The sequence below is a fragment of the Maniola hyperantus genome, chromosome 15, assembly GCF_902806685.2.
Source record: "Maniola hyperantus chromosome 15, iAphHyp1.2, whole genome shotgun sequence".
Lineage (NCBI taxonomy): Eukaryota > Metazoa > Arthropoda > Insecta > Lepidoptera > Nymphalidae > Maniola > Maniola hyperantus.
Window position 1 is genome coordinate 8,000,523 of NC_048550.1, and position 20,538 is coordinate 8,021,060.

The 20,538-nt window shown below is 35.2% G+C and overlaps 1 protein-coding gene across 6 annotated transcripts in view; it reads right to left on the reverse strand.

The window, feature by feature from the left end:
- LOC117989036 (proline-rich protein 36-like) overlaps window positions 1–20,538 on the reverse strand; it is a 92,291-nt gene that overhangs the window by 34,434 nt on the left and 37,319 nt on the right. For all 6 annotated transcript variants that reach the window (XM_069503360.1, XM_069503359.1, XM_069503358.1 and 3 more), the window contains one exon: window positions 18,827–18,853. In XM_069503360.1, coding sequence (XP_069359461.1) covers window positions 18,827–18,853 — 27 coding nt within the window. The remainder of the gene's footprint in view (window positions 1–18,826; window positions 18,854–20,538) is intronic.

The following is a 20,538-nucleotide window of genomic DNA, read 5'->3' on the forward strand; positions in this document are numbered from 1 at the left end:
TTTGTACACAACTTTCGACCAAACATTGTGGCAAGAAAATTAACAAGTTGCTTGTTTATTATGACTGAGAAGTGACGAGTTTGTACAGCGGGGGTAGGAGTCTTAATTAAATGCAGTACATAGTTAGATATTCAGCGGTTGAGTTATGGACACGATCGGCAACTACTAATTTGCATAAAATATACTCGGTAATTATCTGTAAAAATCAATATACTCAGTTAAGTTTTTTATCGTTAAATAAACATTCTCAGTTTTAAATTATTTGCTTAGGAAAGATACGAGGACCTATACCTAATTTAATATAGGCGAGAGAAATTACTGCAAGTTTAATTAAGAATCAAAAGATAATAAGGCGCCGCTATATCCAGTATGAATATTTGAAACAAAATATTTTCTTTCCAAACAATCAGAAAAGCTTGTTAAGTTTAAAGCATTTTGTTTACCGTCTAGACAACGAAATTGAAATGCTTTTGTGTTTGACAAAATAAGCGCTTGTTACTAGTCCATTAAGCTAAGCGTCTAAAAGCAAAATGTAAGTATAATTCTCGGCGGGATCGAGCAATTAATCCTAAAACCACAAGCTCAAACGAATCCGTCTCGCGACGAATCTCCAGCGAGCCGGGAAGCGGCTCAACGTATATTTAAACACCTGTCACCCCCTTATCTCACTCTCTATACAGATCGTCTAACTTAGATTACTTTGTGAAATTTCGCTCCAGACGGAATATCCATACTTCCATACTAATCCATATCTGAGATGAAATTTGGCACAGAGTTAGCTTACATCCCGGGGAAGGATATAGGCTACTTTTTTATCTCAGAAAAGCAAAGAGTTCCTACGGTATTTTTAAAAAACCTAAATCCAAGCGGACGAAGTCGCGGGCATCATCTAGTAGGTAGGTATATAAATGGGTCTTTGTCACGAGTTGGTGTAATATTAATGGATTATAACAGAACAATTTATAGACTGCTTGAGTGGACCACTTTGTCAAGTTGTTTTCTTATGCTTTTGTCTTTCGACTATCACCGCTACCAAAGTTAGACGTTTTACCGTATTTAATAGCCTGAATAAAAACTTTTATCTACGACTAGTTTTTCCGCTACTCCGCGTGGATTTAGGTATTTTTTTAAGAATCCTGTTGGTATTTTCTGCAAAAAAAATCTAAGTTCGTTTCTATCCTATGTAAAAAATGATAGATGTTTTTGATAAATGGCATGTTTAGTACGCTACTTTTTTACCACATTATATAGGCCCTATAAACTAGGTACTAGATGATGTCCGTGACTTCGTTGGCGTGGATTTAGATTTTAAAAAATCCGGAATAAAAAGAAGCCCATGTCCATCCCCCGGAAGAATGTAAGCTATTTGATATTTCTGTACCAAATTTCGTCAAAACCGGCTAAACGAATGGGCTGTGAAAGGCTAGCAGACAGACAGACATATTTTCGCAGTTATTAGTATTATTAGTATAGTAGGTATGGACAATATTAATATGTACATTAGTATAACAGTTCAATTGCATTTTATTGAAATTAACATTTCGTTCATTTTACCAATTAGGTACTTTGGAACATAGAAAATATTGATTATTATTATTTATCAATACAAAGTAAATGAATACACAAGAAGGTTCGAAGTTACAGGTTCCTTTCATTAATAATTATGAGAAGAGAAACAAAATGATCATCTCTTGAAAATTAAAACAAAGGAATCAGCGATCCAGCCCCGAGCAAAAGTAATTAATTAAGGTGAAACAATCGCGAACAACTTTACACTCATCTCGAAAACAATGGTACACAAAATACCTTTACAAAAGTGTATATGTACCTATACGTAGACTTGCCATTATTTGGAACATTCAGAGACATTGTGGACTTGGCCCGCGTGGTGGATTATGCCCTTTCTCTGCCCATTCTGAGAGAAGACGCGTGCTCAATAAGTGACCCGGCGATGAGTCGTTAATGACGATCAAGATGATGCTGATGAAGAATGAATCATAATACAAATTCGCTATCGGTAGATCACCACGCAGTTTAGTCGACAACATCAGGATTTTTGTATGATCATGGGGCTTAAATTAGTGTGAGAAATTCCATTAGAATCGGGTCGTAAAATGTTTTTCGGAATATTGAAAACAAAATACACGAAAGCAAAGCTAAATTTAATCCAAACTCAATCACTTTGTTTGCTGTCTATAATATCTTTCCTATATTTTTTTTTCTTTCACAAGATGGACCTCTCAGTATTTGGATAAGATATCTACCAAATACTTAATAAAGGAGGTAATCTGAACAAACATTGGCAAAAGAGTATCAAATAGAGCACAGCTGCCCAGGGCTATATTTCAAACAGTCCGTAGACTGTAGACGATGGCCGGTAACGAGGATCATCCCGGCTAACCCGCACATAATATGGGCAACCTATTGTAAATTGTTTGGGCTAGAATAAATTAGGAGCGTTATATGTGAATCGCGGCGAGCCCGTTCGTGTCCGTATTTACAGCATTACGGTGAACTTTGTGGTGGGATAATTGCGGCCCGGCCGTAATCGCTCACATGCTGATGTGAGAATGGCTATTTAGCTTTTCTATGTACTTGACGTGCTTAGTGTTAGTGATCATACTGCTACCATTAGTACCGTAGGGCTTATGGATTTTAGAGATTCTGTAAAACTTAAGAGTCTTAGGTTCAGATGAATATTCTTTACTGCATTTTGTATCTTTTATCTTTAGTTAAATAATTAGTAGAATAAATTAAATAGTAGTAGCCTATTAAAAATTTCGTAGGGATCTGATTTTGTTGAATATATTCTAATATATTCTACGTGACATTGGCGAAGTGCATTGTGCTCGGTGTGGCACTACTGAAAGCCATAAAGCAAAATAAGAAGAAGAAGAAATAAAATATAGCCTATGTCACTTAGGAATAATGTAGCTTTCTACTCGTGAAAAAAAATTCAAAATCAGTTCAGTAGTTCCAAAGATTACTCCCTACAAAGAAACTTACAAATTTTACCTCTATTATTTAAATATAAAAAAGGTTTTAAGAGCCAGGGCTGTAGCTTACATAAATAAGTAGAGGTTTATAGTTAGTGATTTCTTAATAGAAATCCTGTAAAACTTAAAAGTAAGGCTTTTACACACGTAGAATATACTTTCCTGCTATATGTATCTTTTTTAATTACAGGATATATCATAATATAAAGCAATGATAAGGTTTAGGTTAGCGCGCTTGCCTAGAAGGTATTTAGGATTTACATACGTGGCAGGAAACCTAAAATAATCATATCTTTAGTTAAATGTAAAAGAAACTTTTAAAGTAATCTAGAAATTTCGCGAGCATTTTTTCAGATCTAAAAGTAGTGCAGCCATTTCCACATACCGTGAAACAAAGACGGTTCGTCAAAGGAGCGTAATTATCCGTAGGCAGGCGAGTGTTAGCACTCGACGCTGAGGTCGAGACTCAAGATATCTCGTCGGATCAGCAGCTCACTCGGTGCTTTGCGATTCCGTTTGTCACTGCACCCGGCTGCGGTGTGAGTTCTCGCTCTGATAAACGCATGTCAACGTGCTTTGACTACAAACAGCCTTTAACCACAGATGCGATCTGCTGGCTTACATCTGAAACATGTGCCCTACGACTGACTGTACGGCACTGCAGTATTATTATGATAACTCATCATCTTTGTTAACTCATCGATCATTCCAGTGGTTCGTGACATTAATAATTGTAAACGAAGGATTTATAGTTTGTTTAATAATATAGTTCGTAAAATAATATAAATGGAATAAAATAGAATAGCTGATTTAGTGCTTTCAGTTTCTAAGACTTCACTAAATGATATACAAATAATTAATTTAATTCGTGCTTTTTTGTCCATGGTTCAATTCGTAAAACATCTCAATGTTTTTCACAACTTTTTCCAACTGAGTATTTTACGGTCAGTAAGCCAACAGTACATAATGAAGTATTTATCACTGGCAATAAAAAAGCGTGTGTAAAAAAACGTTGAATCAAAATGTTCGCAAGTTAGGTCTTATTCGTGTCGACCTGGTTAGCACAACGATAATACGGATCTTCGGAGTTTGCAAGCGGGTAAGCATGTGGACCGTGAAGGAGTGAGTGGGGGTGAAAAGGACTTGTTATTACACCCTCTCACCTACGCAAGGGGTTTCAGCTCTGAGCCGTACTGTCGCATAAGATTAAGACGCTCCTCGCTTTGCTGTTAACGCTTCGGCTTTTAGACACTTTGAATAGCGTCAAGTGAGCTCCTTTTTCTGTTCGCCGACTTTAATATGACAAAATCGTTTGCTTACCTACTCGTGAACATTGTGAATATGCGGTTAAGGTATACTGAGTTACAGCTTTACTTTAAACTAAGTAATAAACTATTGCTAAATAAGTAAATGATATTTTGTTACCAAGACACATTAAATACTGTTTTAGACACAAGCAGAATTTTTTCATTTTTTTAGCCAGAAATAGGCTTAGTTTTCAACGCTTTAAATTAATTTGTTTCGCAATTCGGTTACAAATAAAAGTGCTGAAGAAAAATCAGATAAGATGGAAACGAAATAAGTTTAACAGAACGGGAGATAGCATTATCATTGGCTGCTCGCGAGGAACAAAGAAAATGGTGGAGAACGAACGTACGACAGTACTTTATAGGCGCGTAAATATGTTTTATATCCTTCCACTGTCTGTTATACACTGGCGCGCCGCCGACCCTCCTCCCTTCCATCGTGCCGACCACCCATCCAACCCCCCGCCCGGAGGGCTGCCTCGCTCTCGGAAATGCCGAGCTTTAATAAAACATATATTTTTCCGAGCGAGGAAAATACTGGGGAAACTCGCAATTTGTTCTTTCACTTTATGCTCGTTTACAAGACAAAAGTGGAACATTTCAGAAACATTATGTTAATCACGTAGTTATGTATATTGTGTACATAGTGTTGTTATAATTCGCTAAATCTATTTGATATTTCGCGTCAGCTCGTGAAGGATATATCTCGATCTAAGATTGAGGAGGGATTAGATTCACATAGAGGTGTGAGAAGTCGTAAAACGTTGATAGTAGTCGTGTGAGGTTTACGCGGTTGTTAGTGTTGCAACAATGTAACCGGTAGCGGCAGATAGCGCCGCGATGACCCTTATCTCACGGCGCACGCGGTCGAGTGTGTGGCCGATTTATTGCCGCTCGTGCCGGTGAGCCGCAGAATCAACCCCCGACTTTAACGCTAATTATAACACGCCCTTGCTACTTTACTGCTCGTTCTACACACTAACATTCCGACAAATACTTAACGACAGTAATAATTATCTCTCCCTCGTTCCATTAAAAGCCTTTTGATACATAATGAATTAATATTCCGTATTTTCACAAACCAACAGAACAAAAGGAAACGTAATAGCTTTTGAACAACAAAATTGCTATCCGAAAAGAAAAGAAGTACCAATTAAGATAATGTTAGAAACAAATTTATATTCTGATTTCTCAGAAATGATAAATTATTTTCTTATTGCCTCGCGTATTATAAATAATCTTAAACGGCTGTTGTGCGAGAGAGCTGTATGGAAAAGATTGGCGCGAGTTAAAGTGAAACCACAAGCTCCCACCGCACCGTGCCAGACTCCGCGCTATAAAATATTACACTAAATGAAAGAAGCTCTTTCAATTAACCGAGCCAGGTTTGCGTAAGGTAAATCCTGCCAAGAGGCGCCCGCTAGTGCAGCGTTGGGAAATATTTCTTTTGGAGCGATTTCACTTAAAACTGCCGGTTTATTTTATTTTCACTTTAATTTATGATTGAAATACACGGCAATTTCTTTATGAAATAATGCGATAAAGTTGTCCAACGATGTTTTATGAGATTGAATGAAAAGTTAAAGTAGGTACCTATTTGTATCCCTAAGAAATGTTGGTGGAATAAAAGAACAAAGGAATTTGATTCTAATGTGTTTGAGTGTTTTATGCCAACGAAATAAATTATTATGAAATGTAAAACTGTTCAATCCCAGATTAAGACATCAGTTATTTTTACACTGGTGTATGAAGTGACAGCTTCAGTATGCGGCACAGCTGGATCAAGATCTCGTTTATTATTGAGCTACCGACTTACATTATTCCTCTACGAGGGTTTTAATTAGTAACTATAGATGACTCTTCTCTAGAGGAAAAGGTCTAATAAGTAATTAAAGATCTACTAGAACAACCAAGAATTTCCTGAACATACCTAAACGGTTTATAAGGGAGCTTTGTTTACGAGTGAGACCATAGCATCACTAGGGTAGCACACTACGGTGTGTGCTTTATGAAAATCTTCGTGAAATTGGTACATCTGGTTGTAGTAAATATGTAAAAATCGTAGACAGTAAGAACTAGTCACAAAGTAGGTGGATATTTTTTACGAATACACCTAAAAATACATTGTTCGTTAATCTTATATAAAGTTGGGCCGAATTTCTCTCGACCTGATTCCCCCGCGTTATTCCGATGATACATTGCCTCTCATAGGTACCTACCTAACCGAATAAGAATATATCAGCATCACAACACGTAGCATATGAAATCTCAGAATTGATGGCGGCATTCTATCGGTATTCATGTTCTGGTTAATGCCCCAGATTGTGTTCACCTCGTACCGCCCGCGCTAATCGACTAGAAGTGATATACCTGATTCATGATTCGGGCAGGGTAAGGGTAACTTATGGTTTTTACCTTTTATTGGAAGCTTATTTTTTTATGTAGCTATAGGGTAGGCATCAGTAGCTAATCAATTCAGGGCACATGCTTACGAGCGCACGTAATCTTTAAAAATAGAAAACTTGCACGATTTTTATTAATATATGACTAAAATCAAACTAAACAAAATAGATATTTATGAACAACTTGAACAAATTAATAAAATTGAATTGAATAGTCTGTCTGTGATTTCGAATAGGTAATTGCTAATTACCTTTTAAAACACACATACTTTTTATTTTCCGGGAAAACAAAGGGTTATTCGTCATTCCTACGGGATCTATAAAACCTAAATTGAGGCAAAAAAAACTAAAATTGTGTAATGATTTCAAATTAAATAGTTTAATCACTATCTTAAACTAGCCAACTCATATTCTAGAATAATTTATTTCGATTAGGTACGTTCATCTCTATCTCAAAATCGCTTACGGCCATACAAAATACGACGAAAACATATCAATAAAATACTCGTACCTTACTTTAAAAGTTCAAAACTGCTAATTTAAAATTTAATATTTGTATTTAATTCAAATTAAAAGTTTTTACATACCAATTCAGTGAGTTAAATTGTTTCCATACAAAGCCGCTCAAAAAGCTTTTGTTATACAAACAATTTAATTAAATGAACATTTGTATGTAACGATATCGATCTTTTAATTGATATCAGTCATGTTGTAGTTCTTATTTCAAGCACATTATTAATTTTTTTATCTCGGTTTATAAATCAGACCTGTCTACCTGTTTCGACATCTGGTCGTTTGGTAACTTGATTTTTGGCGGGCGGAATTTGAAATGAGATTTTTATTTCAGAGTCAATTGATCCAAACAATAAATTTTAGAACCATTTCAAGCGAATAAAAACTGTCGTGTTCTCAAGATCCATACTCCATAATATTGTAAATGCGAAAGTGTATGTCTGTTTATCTGCTAGCTGGTCACGGCCCATCTGTTTAACCATTTTTGACAAAATTTGGTATAGAGATAGCTTGCATTCTGGGAAAAGACATAAGCTACTTTTTGTCCTGGTAAATTAAAGAGCTCTTAAAGGATTATTAGAAAAATTAAAATCGCGGATGCCATCCATTTGATACAGACATTGCTTGCATTCTGAAGACTGGCATAAGCTACTGTTTATCCCGGAAAATCAAAGAATTCCCACGGTATTTCAAAAAACCTAAATCCACTTGGACGAAGTCGCAGGAAACATCTAGTTATTAACAAGCTATCCATAAATGTCCACACAAACTTAACTCTTCCCATCAGTACGTCTGTTGCTAAACAGGTACACAATATGTTTTTACTACTAAAAGAGTAAACTGCAATACATTGCTGTTATATCTATTAACAAGTCTGCGAATCGGACAAGACAAAGTTGTGGTCGAGATTAAATTTACTCTGCCGTCTAGCTATTAGTTATAACTTCGGATAAGTTACGCGGGCGTAGCGACGCCTATTTCCTTGTTATCCCTGTTTCTATTAGAGCAGTATCAAGTTAACTGCGTGGGCAAGTTTCCTGATATTTACCGTGTTTATAAAATACCTTAGAACGAACAAGTTTATACAATATAGTCTGCTTAGATCTGCTTTATACTCGTATTCCTCATTGTTGAGGGTGGTGACCCTTTTTCCATTAATCCTATAGTGGTAGTTCTCTTGGGATAGTAATGCGGTGGGTTCCCAGATCCTTCCGCATACAACTCTGCTAAGAGAACGAGACTTCGACTCTAAGATTAATTTACAGTTATTATCAGATGTTAGTGATAATAACCGAGACCGACCGAGGCACGGAGGAAACGAAAAGGTCAAATTCGGACCTCTTATTCTCTAACGTCTAGGGTCAACGTTGCTCATCGTAATCCTTAGATAACTTCAAGTTTAACCCATTTATGGCAGGCTATCAGATTTTACTCAGATTCCGGTAGGTGCGGTTTAAAATAATCTGTACTTAGGATTAACGATTATTATCAGATTTAAAAAGCTTACCATGATCTCTGAGGCACGAGGCGATAGCAAACGATCTAACACTGAAGATATCTACTAACAGCTAATGCCTAATACCCGATTGGCAGTGGCGTGCAGCTCATAGAGGCTTAAAAGTACTGCATACCCAAGAAATAGGTACCTAATCTAGATGAAATAGCTCAATGCTCATTATCTTTTATGAATTGCCCATAAGCAGGAACCTACCTATATACTGCTTACCCTGGCTTTAAACCCTGTGAACGCCACTGCCGATTGGGGTCAACTTTACTTTACTGCGGTAGGTATTAGTTAATGTAGTAGGTATTGTGGTCCCCCTGTGTATTGTATTTGACGTGTTAACAAGATTTACTCGAAACAACCTTATTATTATAATCATCACACTAATATTATAAAGGCGAAAGTTATGTGTGTGTGTGTATGTTATTTACTCGTTCACGCAAAATATACTGAACTGATTTGGCTAAAAGGAATGAAGATAGATTATACCCTTTATTAACGCATAGGATACTTTTTGACTCGGATAATCTCGAAAGAGTTCTCACGGGATATTGAAAATCTAATTCCTTGCGAAGTCGCGGGCATCAGCTAGTAATAAATACTCAAAAGCTAATAAATGATATTGAAGTAGTAGAGTACTAGGTAGTAATAACATTGCATTATATTTTGGATAGATCGCCAATTCCCAGTGGATTGTTTGCTAGACAGGCGTTCATTACAAGTTGCCGAGTCTCATCTGCTAAGCTAATAACCGAGCTAACTCTCAGCGCAGCTAGTTTGTTCTAGCAATTTACAACTATGGGTTAGGATGCAATGGTTCGCTAAGGTACTTGCGAATGAGAATAGTACACAGTAGGTATAAACTGGCAATAGATAGAGATTATTTTTGGTTTTAAATTCTCTTAACAAATGTGTGATCTAATACAACGATAATTAAATAGTTAGGTATTACAAGATAGACGTAGGTAAACATGACGAAATTTCTAGGTTGCAAATTCATAATATTATCACAAACATTTTTATTGAACATTAAAATTGGTTTTATTGTATCTATAAGAAATCATAAAAAATCAAATCATAGTAGGTTTAGAGATAAAATATTCCCAAATAAGTTATATAACCTGTATAATAAATAATGTAAATGTTATTGCCAAATAAAAGCAATAAACACATTGCCAAACGTTATACAGTCACGGTCATACGTTCACAATTCACACATCTCGTTAACATCATAATGAACGCAAATTCCATTCGACACCACATACTAAAGTGTATGACCCGGCACAAGCATGGCTCTGGCAAGTCAAATAAATTAATGTTAAGCTCAAACTGACGTTTGCAACGGAACCTGGAAAGCGTCTACGTAATTACCCAAACGCGAACGGATTTGCATATCAAAGTGGAAGCATAATTGAAGCCGGAGTGTAAATAGCCCAAGCTGAATCGGATCGAGTTAGTGGCGTACTTCGGCTAAGTGTAGCCAGCACTATAAATGCTACCTCGCTTGGGACTCATCGCATAAACCGGGCACAAGAACCGAGCACTTGAAAATAAGATTACTGGATAAAAGGAAACGTTCAGTTATGAGGGTTTGGAAAGTATTCAGCTCTTTTTCCTCTAATAGGTGACCGAGATTTATGCTGCCATTGGGATGTCGCTTACCATTACGAAATGTATCTCTATTGTAGGTACCTATTATATTATTTTTTAGGGTTCTGTACCTCAAAAGGAACCCTTATAGGATCACTTCGTTGTCTGTCTGTCGTGTCTGCCAAGAAACTTACAGGGTACTTCCCGTTGACCTAGAATCATGAAATTTGGCAGGTAGGTAGGTTTATAGCACACGTAACGGGAAAATCCAAAAACCGTGAATTTGTGGACACATAACAAAAAAAATTAAAATGTGTTCATGAACAAATAACTAGTGTTTTCAACTTTCAAAGTAAGATAACCAAGTGGGGTATCATTTTTAGGGAAATCAACATTTTTAGCGATCCGTACCAAAATGGTAAAAAAGGAACCCTTATGTTGCAACTACGTCCGTGTGACCGTCTGTCACAGCTGCTTAGTTCAGTAACTACATTCTAATGTTATCGAATTGAAATTTGGAATACCATGCTTGTCAAACCTTATTTTAAAGGGGATAAAATGGGAGGTGGAAATTTCGAACTGAGGTAATACTACTATAGACAAAGCAGCGTGTCATTTTTTTTGGGGTTTAATCAAAGGTCATATGAAAGGGCTTCATTTGGGCTTTCCAAAACAGTTTTATTTTTTCTATTTTGCAATCAAGGCTATTTTTAACCGACTTTAAAAAAAAGGAGGAGGTTCTCAATTCGTCGGAATATGTATGTTCCCCGATTACTCAAAAACGCTTGGACCGATTTTGAAAATTCTTTTTTTGTTTGAAAGGGTATACTTCAAAGTTGGTCCCATTTCAATTTGGTGAAGATCTGATGAACATCTTCGAAGATAGATACTGGAACTCCTCAACGGATAAGAGTAAATTGCTCGCGATCAGTGTAATAGCTTAGTAAACAGTAGATTTTTAACCAGTCATAGCGCATAATTCCATGGGGCCACTAAAAATTGTGAAATAAATTTTTTTTACAAAAAAAAATAAAAACCGACTTCGTTACATAAACACTAAAAATTGAAAAATAATTTAATTTATTACCGAATATATTATGTATACAAGAGTTAATATAGTTCCATAATAATATTTTTTGGGGTCGGTGCCAATGAGGTGCCATTGTGGAGTCCCATAAAAATATGAAGTCTAGACGATTCGCGCAGCTAAAGCTAATTGGCACCGGCCGCGGCACCAAAAAGTATTATTATGGAACTATAATAACTCTTGTATACATAATATATTCGGTAATAAATTAAATTATTTTCAATTTTTAGTGTTTATGTAACGAAGTCGGTTTTTATTTTTTTTGTAAAAAAATTTATTGTAGTACGTTCACGAGCACAATACTTCGTGACCATTTAGACGTTACATAGTTAGGTATAGGTATACGTTATTTCACTTTGTAAGAATTGTTCTAAGAAGATTCTTTGCATGTGGCATGATCTGCAACTTGTAAGCTTGTTGCCATAAATCGTCCTACTTTATGAGGCACATAGTGTGCAACGTTTTTATGTTCTTCGTATATCAAGCTCTAACACGCTATTAGGATTTTTGCCATTATAGGTGTATCTCTGTTTTGTCGAGATGTTGTTGATAAAGTATCGCCGCAGGACACTGTAACATATTTTAATAGCCTTTATAAAACTATTCAATTACGAATATTTATTGAAGTAAGAACCATGAGAAATTGGAACCGTGGTTGATGTAATTATTTATGCACTACTACTTTTTGTTACCATAAAATTTTTACGGGCGAATGCAGGAAAAATTATGTTTTCACTTCTCATGCTCGTAAATTTCTACTTTATGCTGGCTGTAAGCGGACTAAAACTGCTTTTCATGCTCTTGTGCATAAAGTGTTTATAGGTAAACCACAATCTGTCTGAATGACATATGGATGACAGTCAGTCAGCATTTCCTTTCATATATTTAGAATATTGTTTCATTTACTCGCAATCGAAGTGAAAAGAGTGTATGACTCGGTCATAAAACCCATTTTACCCTTTTTGTACAATCTACTATCAAATGTGCAATTAGACATGTAATATATGTTTTTAATTTAATTTAATCATGTTATTAAAGTATATTTTGCCTTTAAAATATGAAATAATGTGTGGACACACTATACTTACGCCACGATTTTATCGAAACGTCATGTCCACCACTACACGCGTCACATATTGAATGCTAACAATATTTTAACTAATTATTGCTATTTGTTATGCATATTTTAGGACATTAGATTTAATTTTTTACACTTCATAAATGTGTTAAGTATCGAAATCTGACTTAGCATTTTTTTATGGTATTTAATTAAAAATTAGTGGTGTGTATGCAACAAACAAAGAAGACTACCTACCGTTAAATATGTATCTGCAAATTCCCAAGCGCAATTTCAAAATAGATAATTGTATTTTCTTAAGAGAACTGGTAAGAATCGTATAGTAGATATCCGTTACTACATTTATCTCCTTGATTTATGTGAAAGCTCTCTTACACTTCGGCCCTGAGCAACTCGAGGCCAAAGCGATTCTACTACAGTCAACCTCTCCCGGGATAATTAAATTAATCGACACGGTCACAATACTGGAGCCAACACTGATTTTCTCCTAAGATATCCATTTACGGGCATTATTGTGCCACTCGACTTTCGATCATATAATTATTAATCTTTACCTATTAACTGCCGATCTTTATGATATTTTATCACAATATTAATATCTTACCAACATCGAAATATACCTACTATTTGTATTTTAAAGCTAATCAAATTAATGACACTTGGACATTAGATGTAACAAAATAGAAATTAAAAACCGGCCAAGTGCGAGTCAGACTCGCGCACCGAGGGTTCCGTACTACAGTTGTATTTTTCCGACACTTTGCACGATAAATTAAAAACTATTATGCATAAAAATAAATAAAAATCTGTTTTAGAATGTATATGTAAAGCCCTTTCATATGATACCCCACTTGGTATAGTTATCTTACTTTGAAAGTTGAATATAATATTTGTTCATGAACACATATTTTTTTTCACGGTTTTCGGATTTTTCCTTTACTTGTGCTATAAGACTTACCTACCTGCCAATACCTGCTAATTTTATGATAATAGGTAAACGGGAAGTACCCTATAGGTTTTCTTGACAGACACGACAAACAGCGGACGGACAGACATACAACGAAATGATCCTAAAATCCTTTTTTTCTCTTAAGGGACGGAACCCTAAAAATTAATAAAAACGATTTGTATTGTTTTCGATATCGGTTCAGTAAATAAATAATAATATAGTTAGGTATCTATTGTAAAACTTTTTATCTTGTTATATTAAATTACCGCAATATAATATTATACTACTAAACTGCATAAAGAACGATTATTTTACAGATTTAGTCCACCGATCATTTCAATAGTTACATTGTCATTTTATTTTTTGTTATCTTGTAACGTTACAATTTTTCTACACTTCAGTGTAATCGTTTGTATCAAATTAAAGTTAGCTTATCTGTGTAATTAATGATGATATGTCAAGAATCGAAATTTAATCCACCATATTTTATTAATGTATTACCTAATAGTTGGTAACTAACTTAAGGTACATGCGTCTGCGTAAAGCGATACTAGCGATTTCGTAACTAATTAAAACATTACACAAACGCATTAAGATCTTTATCGTATAGAAATGAAATTGATAACAGTTACGAAAACAGGCCAAAAAAAAAAGTGCGAGTCAGGTTCGCGCAACGAGGGTTCCGTACTACAGTCGTATTTTTTCGACATTTTGCACGATAATTCAAAAACTATGATGCATAAAAATAAATAAAAATCTATTTTAGAATGCTCAGGTGAAGACCTTTCATATGATACCCCACTTGATATAGTTATCTAACTTCGAAAATTGAAAATACGAATTAGTAGTTCATGAACACAATTTAATTTTTTTTTGTGTGATGTAACCACAAATTCACGGTTTTCAGATTTTTCCCCGAATGTCTGCTATAAGACCTACCTACCTACCTGCCTGCCAAATTTCATGATTCTAGCTCAACGGGAAGTACCCTGTAGGTTTCTTGACAGACCGACAGACAGACAGATAACAAAGTGATCCTATAAGGGTTCCTTTTTATAAGTTTTTCCTTTTGAGGTACGGAACCCTAAAATTACACTTATCTTACAGAATTATTTAAACGTTACAGAAAAGACCTTTTCGTTATCAGAAGTTATGAAAACAATTATATTACAATATTTCCAAAAAGTTAAAGAAGGTCGAGTGGGAACCTATTATTTAACCAGAACTCTCCAATCAAAATTGTTTCGCAAGAAACTTTCTTCAATAAATAATTTATTCCGAGAAACGGACTGCAGAAACAACTTTGTGACAACAGTTTTTATTACAAAAGCTGGTGTATAACTCGGTAAGTGAGATTGCGATATTCATTCCTTTTTTCTAAACTGACATTAAAAAACATTACTTAAAATCAATAATCGTATCCATGTGTCTGTAAGGTGTAAATGTAGGTACAATGCAAGTATATGTGGCGTTTTTTATTCGCGCCAAATCGATATACTGGTAGGGTGGATTTTTATGGGAACAGTCAGGAACAATTGGATTAAAAGGGACGCGATTGAGGCGAAATTGCCACGTACGAACAATGCTATCAATCTAAGCACTGGGATTTGAATGGTTCGTGTAATAATTTGACTCGTGTTTCTAGTTACTTAATTTGAAAAAAAAAACAGTCATTTAAAAAAGGTATAGGTATAACGAGATGTACCTACTATACCTTTTTTTAAGCTAAGACGATGTGCAAATATGTGCGGAGTGCGGAGTGAGTGAATTTAAGGACATCAGAGCAGTTCCTCACAATGAGACAGAATGCATGTGAACAATGTTATCATGCTAAAGTGTTTGGAATTTGAATGGCCTACGTAAGCATGTGCTTCAATCAATTAAACTATGAAATTGAAGTAACGACGAATATGATAAGAAATATAAATTCTATTCTTGGAATGGGAGGATGGGTATTTTTGAAGTAAAAATTTCTTGAGGCACGTTAGGCGATTTCGGGACGGGTAAAAACTTCAAAGTCGCGTCACCGACATGCTAAAAGTATATATGTAGCAATAAATATGACGTGTTGCGCGTATGATAAGTGATTACCACGCCTATGAAGACCAGAGGAACAGCTAATGCGTTGACGGTTTTTCAGGAATTTTTGACTTTTCGGCAGTAGAGCGGTTCGATTTTATTATTGTACTAGCTTATTCTCGGGACTTCGTCCACGTGGACTATTTAAACCACTATTTTAACCCCTCGGGGGTTAAAATTTCAAAAATCCTTTCTTAGCGGATGTCTACACCATAATAGCTATATGCATGCAAAATTTAAGCCCGATCCGTCCAGTGGTTTGAGCTGTGCGTTGATAGATCAGTCAGTCCGTCAGTCCTTAAGTCAGTCAGTCAGTCAGCCAGTCAGCTTTTCCTTTTATATATTCTAGATTATTATTAATATCTTATTATCTGAATGATAGCACCGCACCAGACACCCATTTATACAGACAAAACATTTATTTATCAATCACAATCGACACAAGGGATGTGATATTTCAGGGTGGGTTGTTAAAGGGCAGCGAAGCGGTTAGACATAATTAGATTAAGAGGGACGCCTTTAAGTTGGAATAGAATTGTCGCTTGAGATGCTATCGGAGTAATAAAAGCCTCTGAGATTTGGATGACTCTAGCATTAAGAATGATTTAAATTAACATAATACCCCAATGCACCAATATATGAGTTTTACATTGCAGAGTTGCAATTAATACTAAAATTTAAATGAATCACTAAAATTTTAGTAGACACGAGGCATATCCATACTATATTGTGAATGCGAAAGTGTGTCTGTCTATCTACTACGTTTTCACGGCCCGTCCTTTAAACTGATATTGACGAAAGATACAGAAATAGCTTGCAACCCAGGGACAGACGTAGTCTTTTTTGTTCTGGATAATCAAAGAGTTCCCACAAAGTTTCCAAAAAAATTAAATCTACGTGGATTCCCGCGACTGGGCATCAATTTTTGGTACAGAGATAGCAATTATTTTAGGCTAATTTTTATCTCAGAAAATCAAATAGATCCCACAGGATTAAAAAATCGTCGTGTAATAACAGACAGACAAACAAAACAAGGGAAATATTGTCCCTTGTGGTGGAATTGTCGTTTGCAAACAATTTATTCCTTCCTGCCTTCGAGATTAGACCAATCATCAAGATTGTTGACTAATTACTGCCTACTTACATTATGATTTTAAATAATGTTTGATTAATAAAATTGTTTCTTACGGATTTTTTATAATTTTTTATTCAGATACAAGTTAGCCCTTGACTGCAATCTAACCTGGTAAGTGATGATGCAGTCTAAGATGGAAGCGAGCTAACCTGGAACAGGTATAGCAGTTTTTTTATTAAACCCATATTTTTTATTGATGCCGAAATCAAGTTTCTATGCAATAATAAAGTACAAGTAGGTAGAGTAGGTAGATAGGTAGAGATTGCTCTACAAATCCGCTATCTCCTTCTAAAGGTCGATGTACATTATTTTCTGCCGCCGTACTGTACAAACTTGGAATCAACTCCTTTCGGCGGTGTTCCTACTATATTACAACATGGGGTTATTATTTCAAGAGGCAAACCAATTCCTGAAAAGCCGAAAATGCATTAGCGATTTCTCTGGTGCAGCAAATGTTCATGGGCGTCGGTAATCACTTAACATAAGGTGATCCGTCTGCTCGCATTTTTGTTAAACCATGGTGTTTTTCCGTAATTCACTTACGAAACAATTATTGTTTGACAAGCCTATTCTCCGCGTCATAAGATTTAGGAGCGTGGTTGCAATGAAGCAGGCATACATACATAATTAGATTAAAAGGGGACGAGGTTCAGTCGCAATTACAAAGGGTTCGCGATTAAGCGCACCTCCACGTTGCAAAATTAGACCAGAACGTTTTGTTTTTAATAGCTACCTATATTTTGAACTTGTTTATTGTTCATTTTCTTTATATAAATTATAATGCGTAAATTTTGAGAAAGGACTCGCCATTTGCTCTTTGTGTCAACTGTCATGTCAAAAGTATTAAAGACTAAAATCGTATTTTGTACGTACGTAGGTATGAAAATATTAAGCAATTTTAGCTTTTTGTAGTTACTAGGAAAAAAAGGAAAATAAAACGACGGCCTATTTAAACGTACAGCCCAATGAATTTCGTTTTCAAAAAGGATTTGGACATTAATAAATTCCTGCAAACATGCAATGCTTTTCGGTTTTGTTTTTTCTGAAGCCCATTAAACACGGTTTGAATTTACTGGCACTGGCACCGAATAATTTTGTAGCAACATTCGCAGAAACATATTTCACGGCAATGAATGAAATAGAGACGAGGATTTTCAGTCATACATTAGAGCGGACGCAAAAGGCGAGTAATATAACGTACTTAATTACTGGCACTTCGCAACTGCGCCAATCTTGTAATTACGGAACAGAGCGACGGCGCGTAATCAGCACCCTTTGCTGCGTCGACACGGCAAAGCGCTCCCTACTACTCAACCGCTTTTAACTCGCATTTCACAACCTGTTGACGAGTTAGTTAAAGCTTTAACACTGTACAGCGCGCGTACAAAGAGCAGCCGAGCACTTATCAAGAGTCTATACCATACCAACTAACTAGCAAACTGTATATAAACTAGCAAATCATTCATAAATAGATATATTATAATGATAGTAATTTTAAGAATTGGTTTTCTTAAAATTACAATCAAGAATTTATATAGAAGTCACAGACGAAATTTCAAAAGACGGCACGGAGTAGATGCAAAAAGCGTAATGTGTTTAATTAATTAAAGGCACTTTGCGTCTGCGCCACATTTGCAAATATGGAACAAGACATTGCAAGAAGGTGTATTCCTTCGACGACCGTCCGTTCCGTCGACAAGGCAAAGCTCTGCAGAGCGCTATTCTTATACACTTCGTGTTGCAATCTGTCAAAGAGTAATCAGCTTACACTTAGTCCGCCCGCGCTGTATAAATTCTACTATAAAAGTTAAAATAACTAAATTTTTCAACGGAACAATTTGAGTTTTGACAATTTAGAAATTATATAGGTAGGTACTTAATTAGAATTTAGTGACGAATGTTTTGTTCTTGACAAAATTCAATTAGAAGATTGGATGGAGACTAAAACAATTTGTAAACAGGTGCTCGAGGCGTCTCCTCCCGTGAGATTAATCACTGTATCGTTGTTGTAATAAACCGGGAACGAGCAACTTCGCCACTTACATTACACGGACACTTATTTCCGACGCTGTTTCAACTTTTCCAGTTTCGTAGACGAGTTTAGAAAGCTTTAATTAATTTTCGCGTATCTGTACATTGTTGAAGAGCGTTCTTAATGATAGAGAATAAAATATTATAGCACTTACCTTATCGTCGTCGCCTTCACTATCACACTGTAAAAAGAAAAAAACAACAATTACCAAGTGGAAATTATACCAAGAATTAACATGCATTATGAAGTTAGTAATATGAACATGACGATATTCTTGACTATTGCCCTGTCAAAATCCAAATAGAAGCAGCTCCTGCTAAATTGAAAACTGAAAATAATTTTGACAATATTAAGAAGTTGTTACGAATTTAGCAGAATCTGTCCTTGGTTATTTAATTAGCATTTGGGCAGAGTAAGATCACTAATTTTTGCTTTACAATGTTCTCTGTTGAGAAGCTACTTGTCATCTTAATAGAAAGAGAGAGAGTCAGCGCATTGTTCCCAGTGTTGGGGACAATACGCAGATAAACTTTCAGCTTTTATAAAATAACGAAGGTCTGGCTCACGCTGGCTTTTAGGCCATAATCAATACATGATTTATTAAATAATTAAGCAAAAAATCAGAAAATCGTCATTTTCATATCTTGTTTATTAAAGCAAAACATGCGTGTACATTACTAATTTAACTAACAATTTGTAATATATTCGTGACTCATAGATCAACACTAATTACTCGTCATCCGTGGCGGGATTAAGCGACGCCTACCTCTGTCACTGTGTGATAATCAATGTCTACTCATTTGCATATTCCGGTACACCTAGTAATACATTATCATTGAATTAACTATCCAAATTATTATCATTGGCGTGAGAATTAATAATATTTAGACTAATGAAAATCAATTCAGAATAATTTATGTAGACAGTAAAGTGATTTTATTAGTATAATAATGATTCATTTGAATATTATATTTATGTCACGGAATTACGTTTTCCAGTTATTTGATTGTATTGTCATCATTACTGTTTGATTAAGATATTATAACAAATTATAAAATGTTTTAGGTATACAGTACGCGGCAGAAAGTAATGTACATCGACCTTTAGAAGGAGGTAGCAGATTTATATAGCGTTGTCCCTGTTACTGAGACCGACAAAACGTCATATAGGTATGAATGACAGAGACAACGCTCTACAAAGCCGAAATGTCATTCTAAAGGCCGATGTACATCACTTTCTGCTGCGTATTGTACCTGTGCATTTTATAAAGAGTTACAAATCCAGTTTTTGTTTTAACTTTTAGAATAGAATAGAATAGAATGTTTTTTAGAATATAATGTTTTTTATTCATGTAAACTTTTTACAAGTACTTATGAATAGTCAGGTAGTTTTAATTTACCACTGGTTCGGAATGCCGTTTCTACCGAGAAAAACCTTTAATAATACAAGATACATTTTGTATTGACGTTAACTTTTCGATATTTTTTTAATTTTATTCTAATCTCCCCCCAAGTCTGAGTACGTTTATTATGTACGTGAATCGTTAATTTAATTTCATTTGGATTTATTAGAAATACATACGTTTATAAGTTAACAAAAAGGCAATCTCTTAATGTAGGTCTAGAGGTTAAACTAAGCAAAAACTTGTGTTCGTATGTCTTAAATAAGCATGTAATTATAAGCTACCTAGAGTTACTGCTTTACTTGGTAATATATATACCACAATATCCAAACAAAATATTAATATACACGACTTATCGAAATAAGATTTTTATTATAGCTGAGACCGACATTGTACAATATTTACAAAGCGCTAAGAAAAACAAGGAGGATCAGACTGAGATATTACAATTTCAAATAAATACA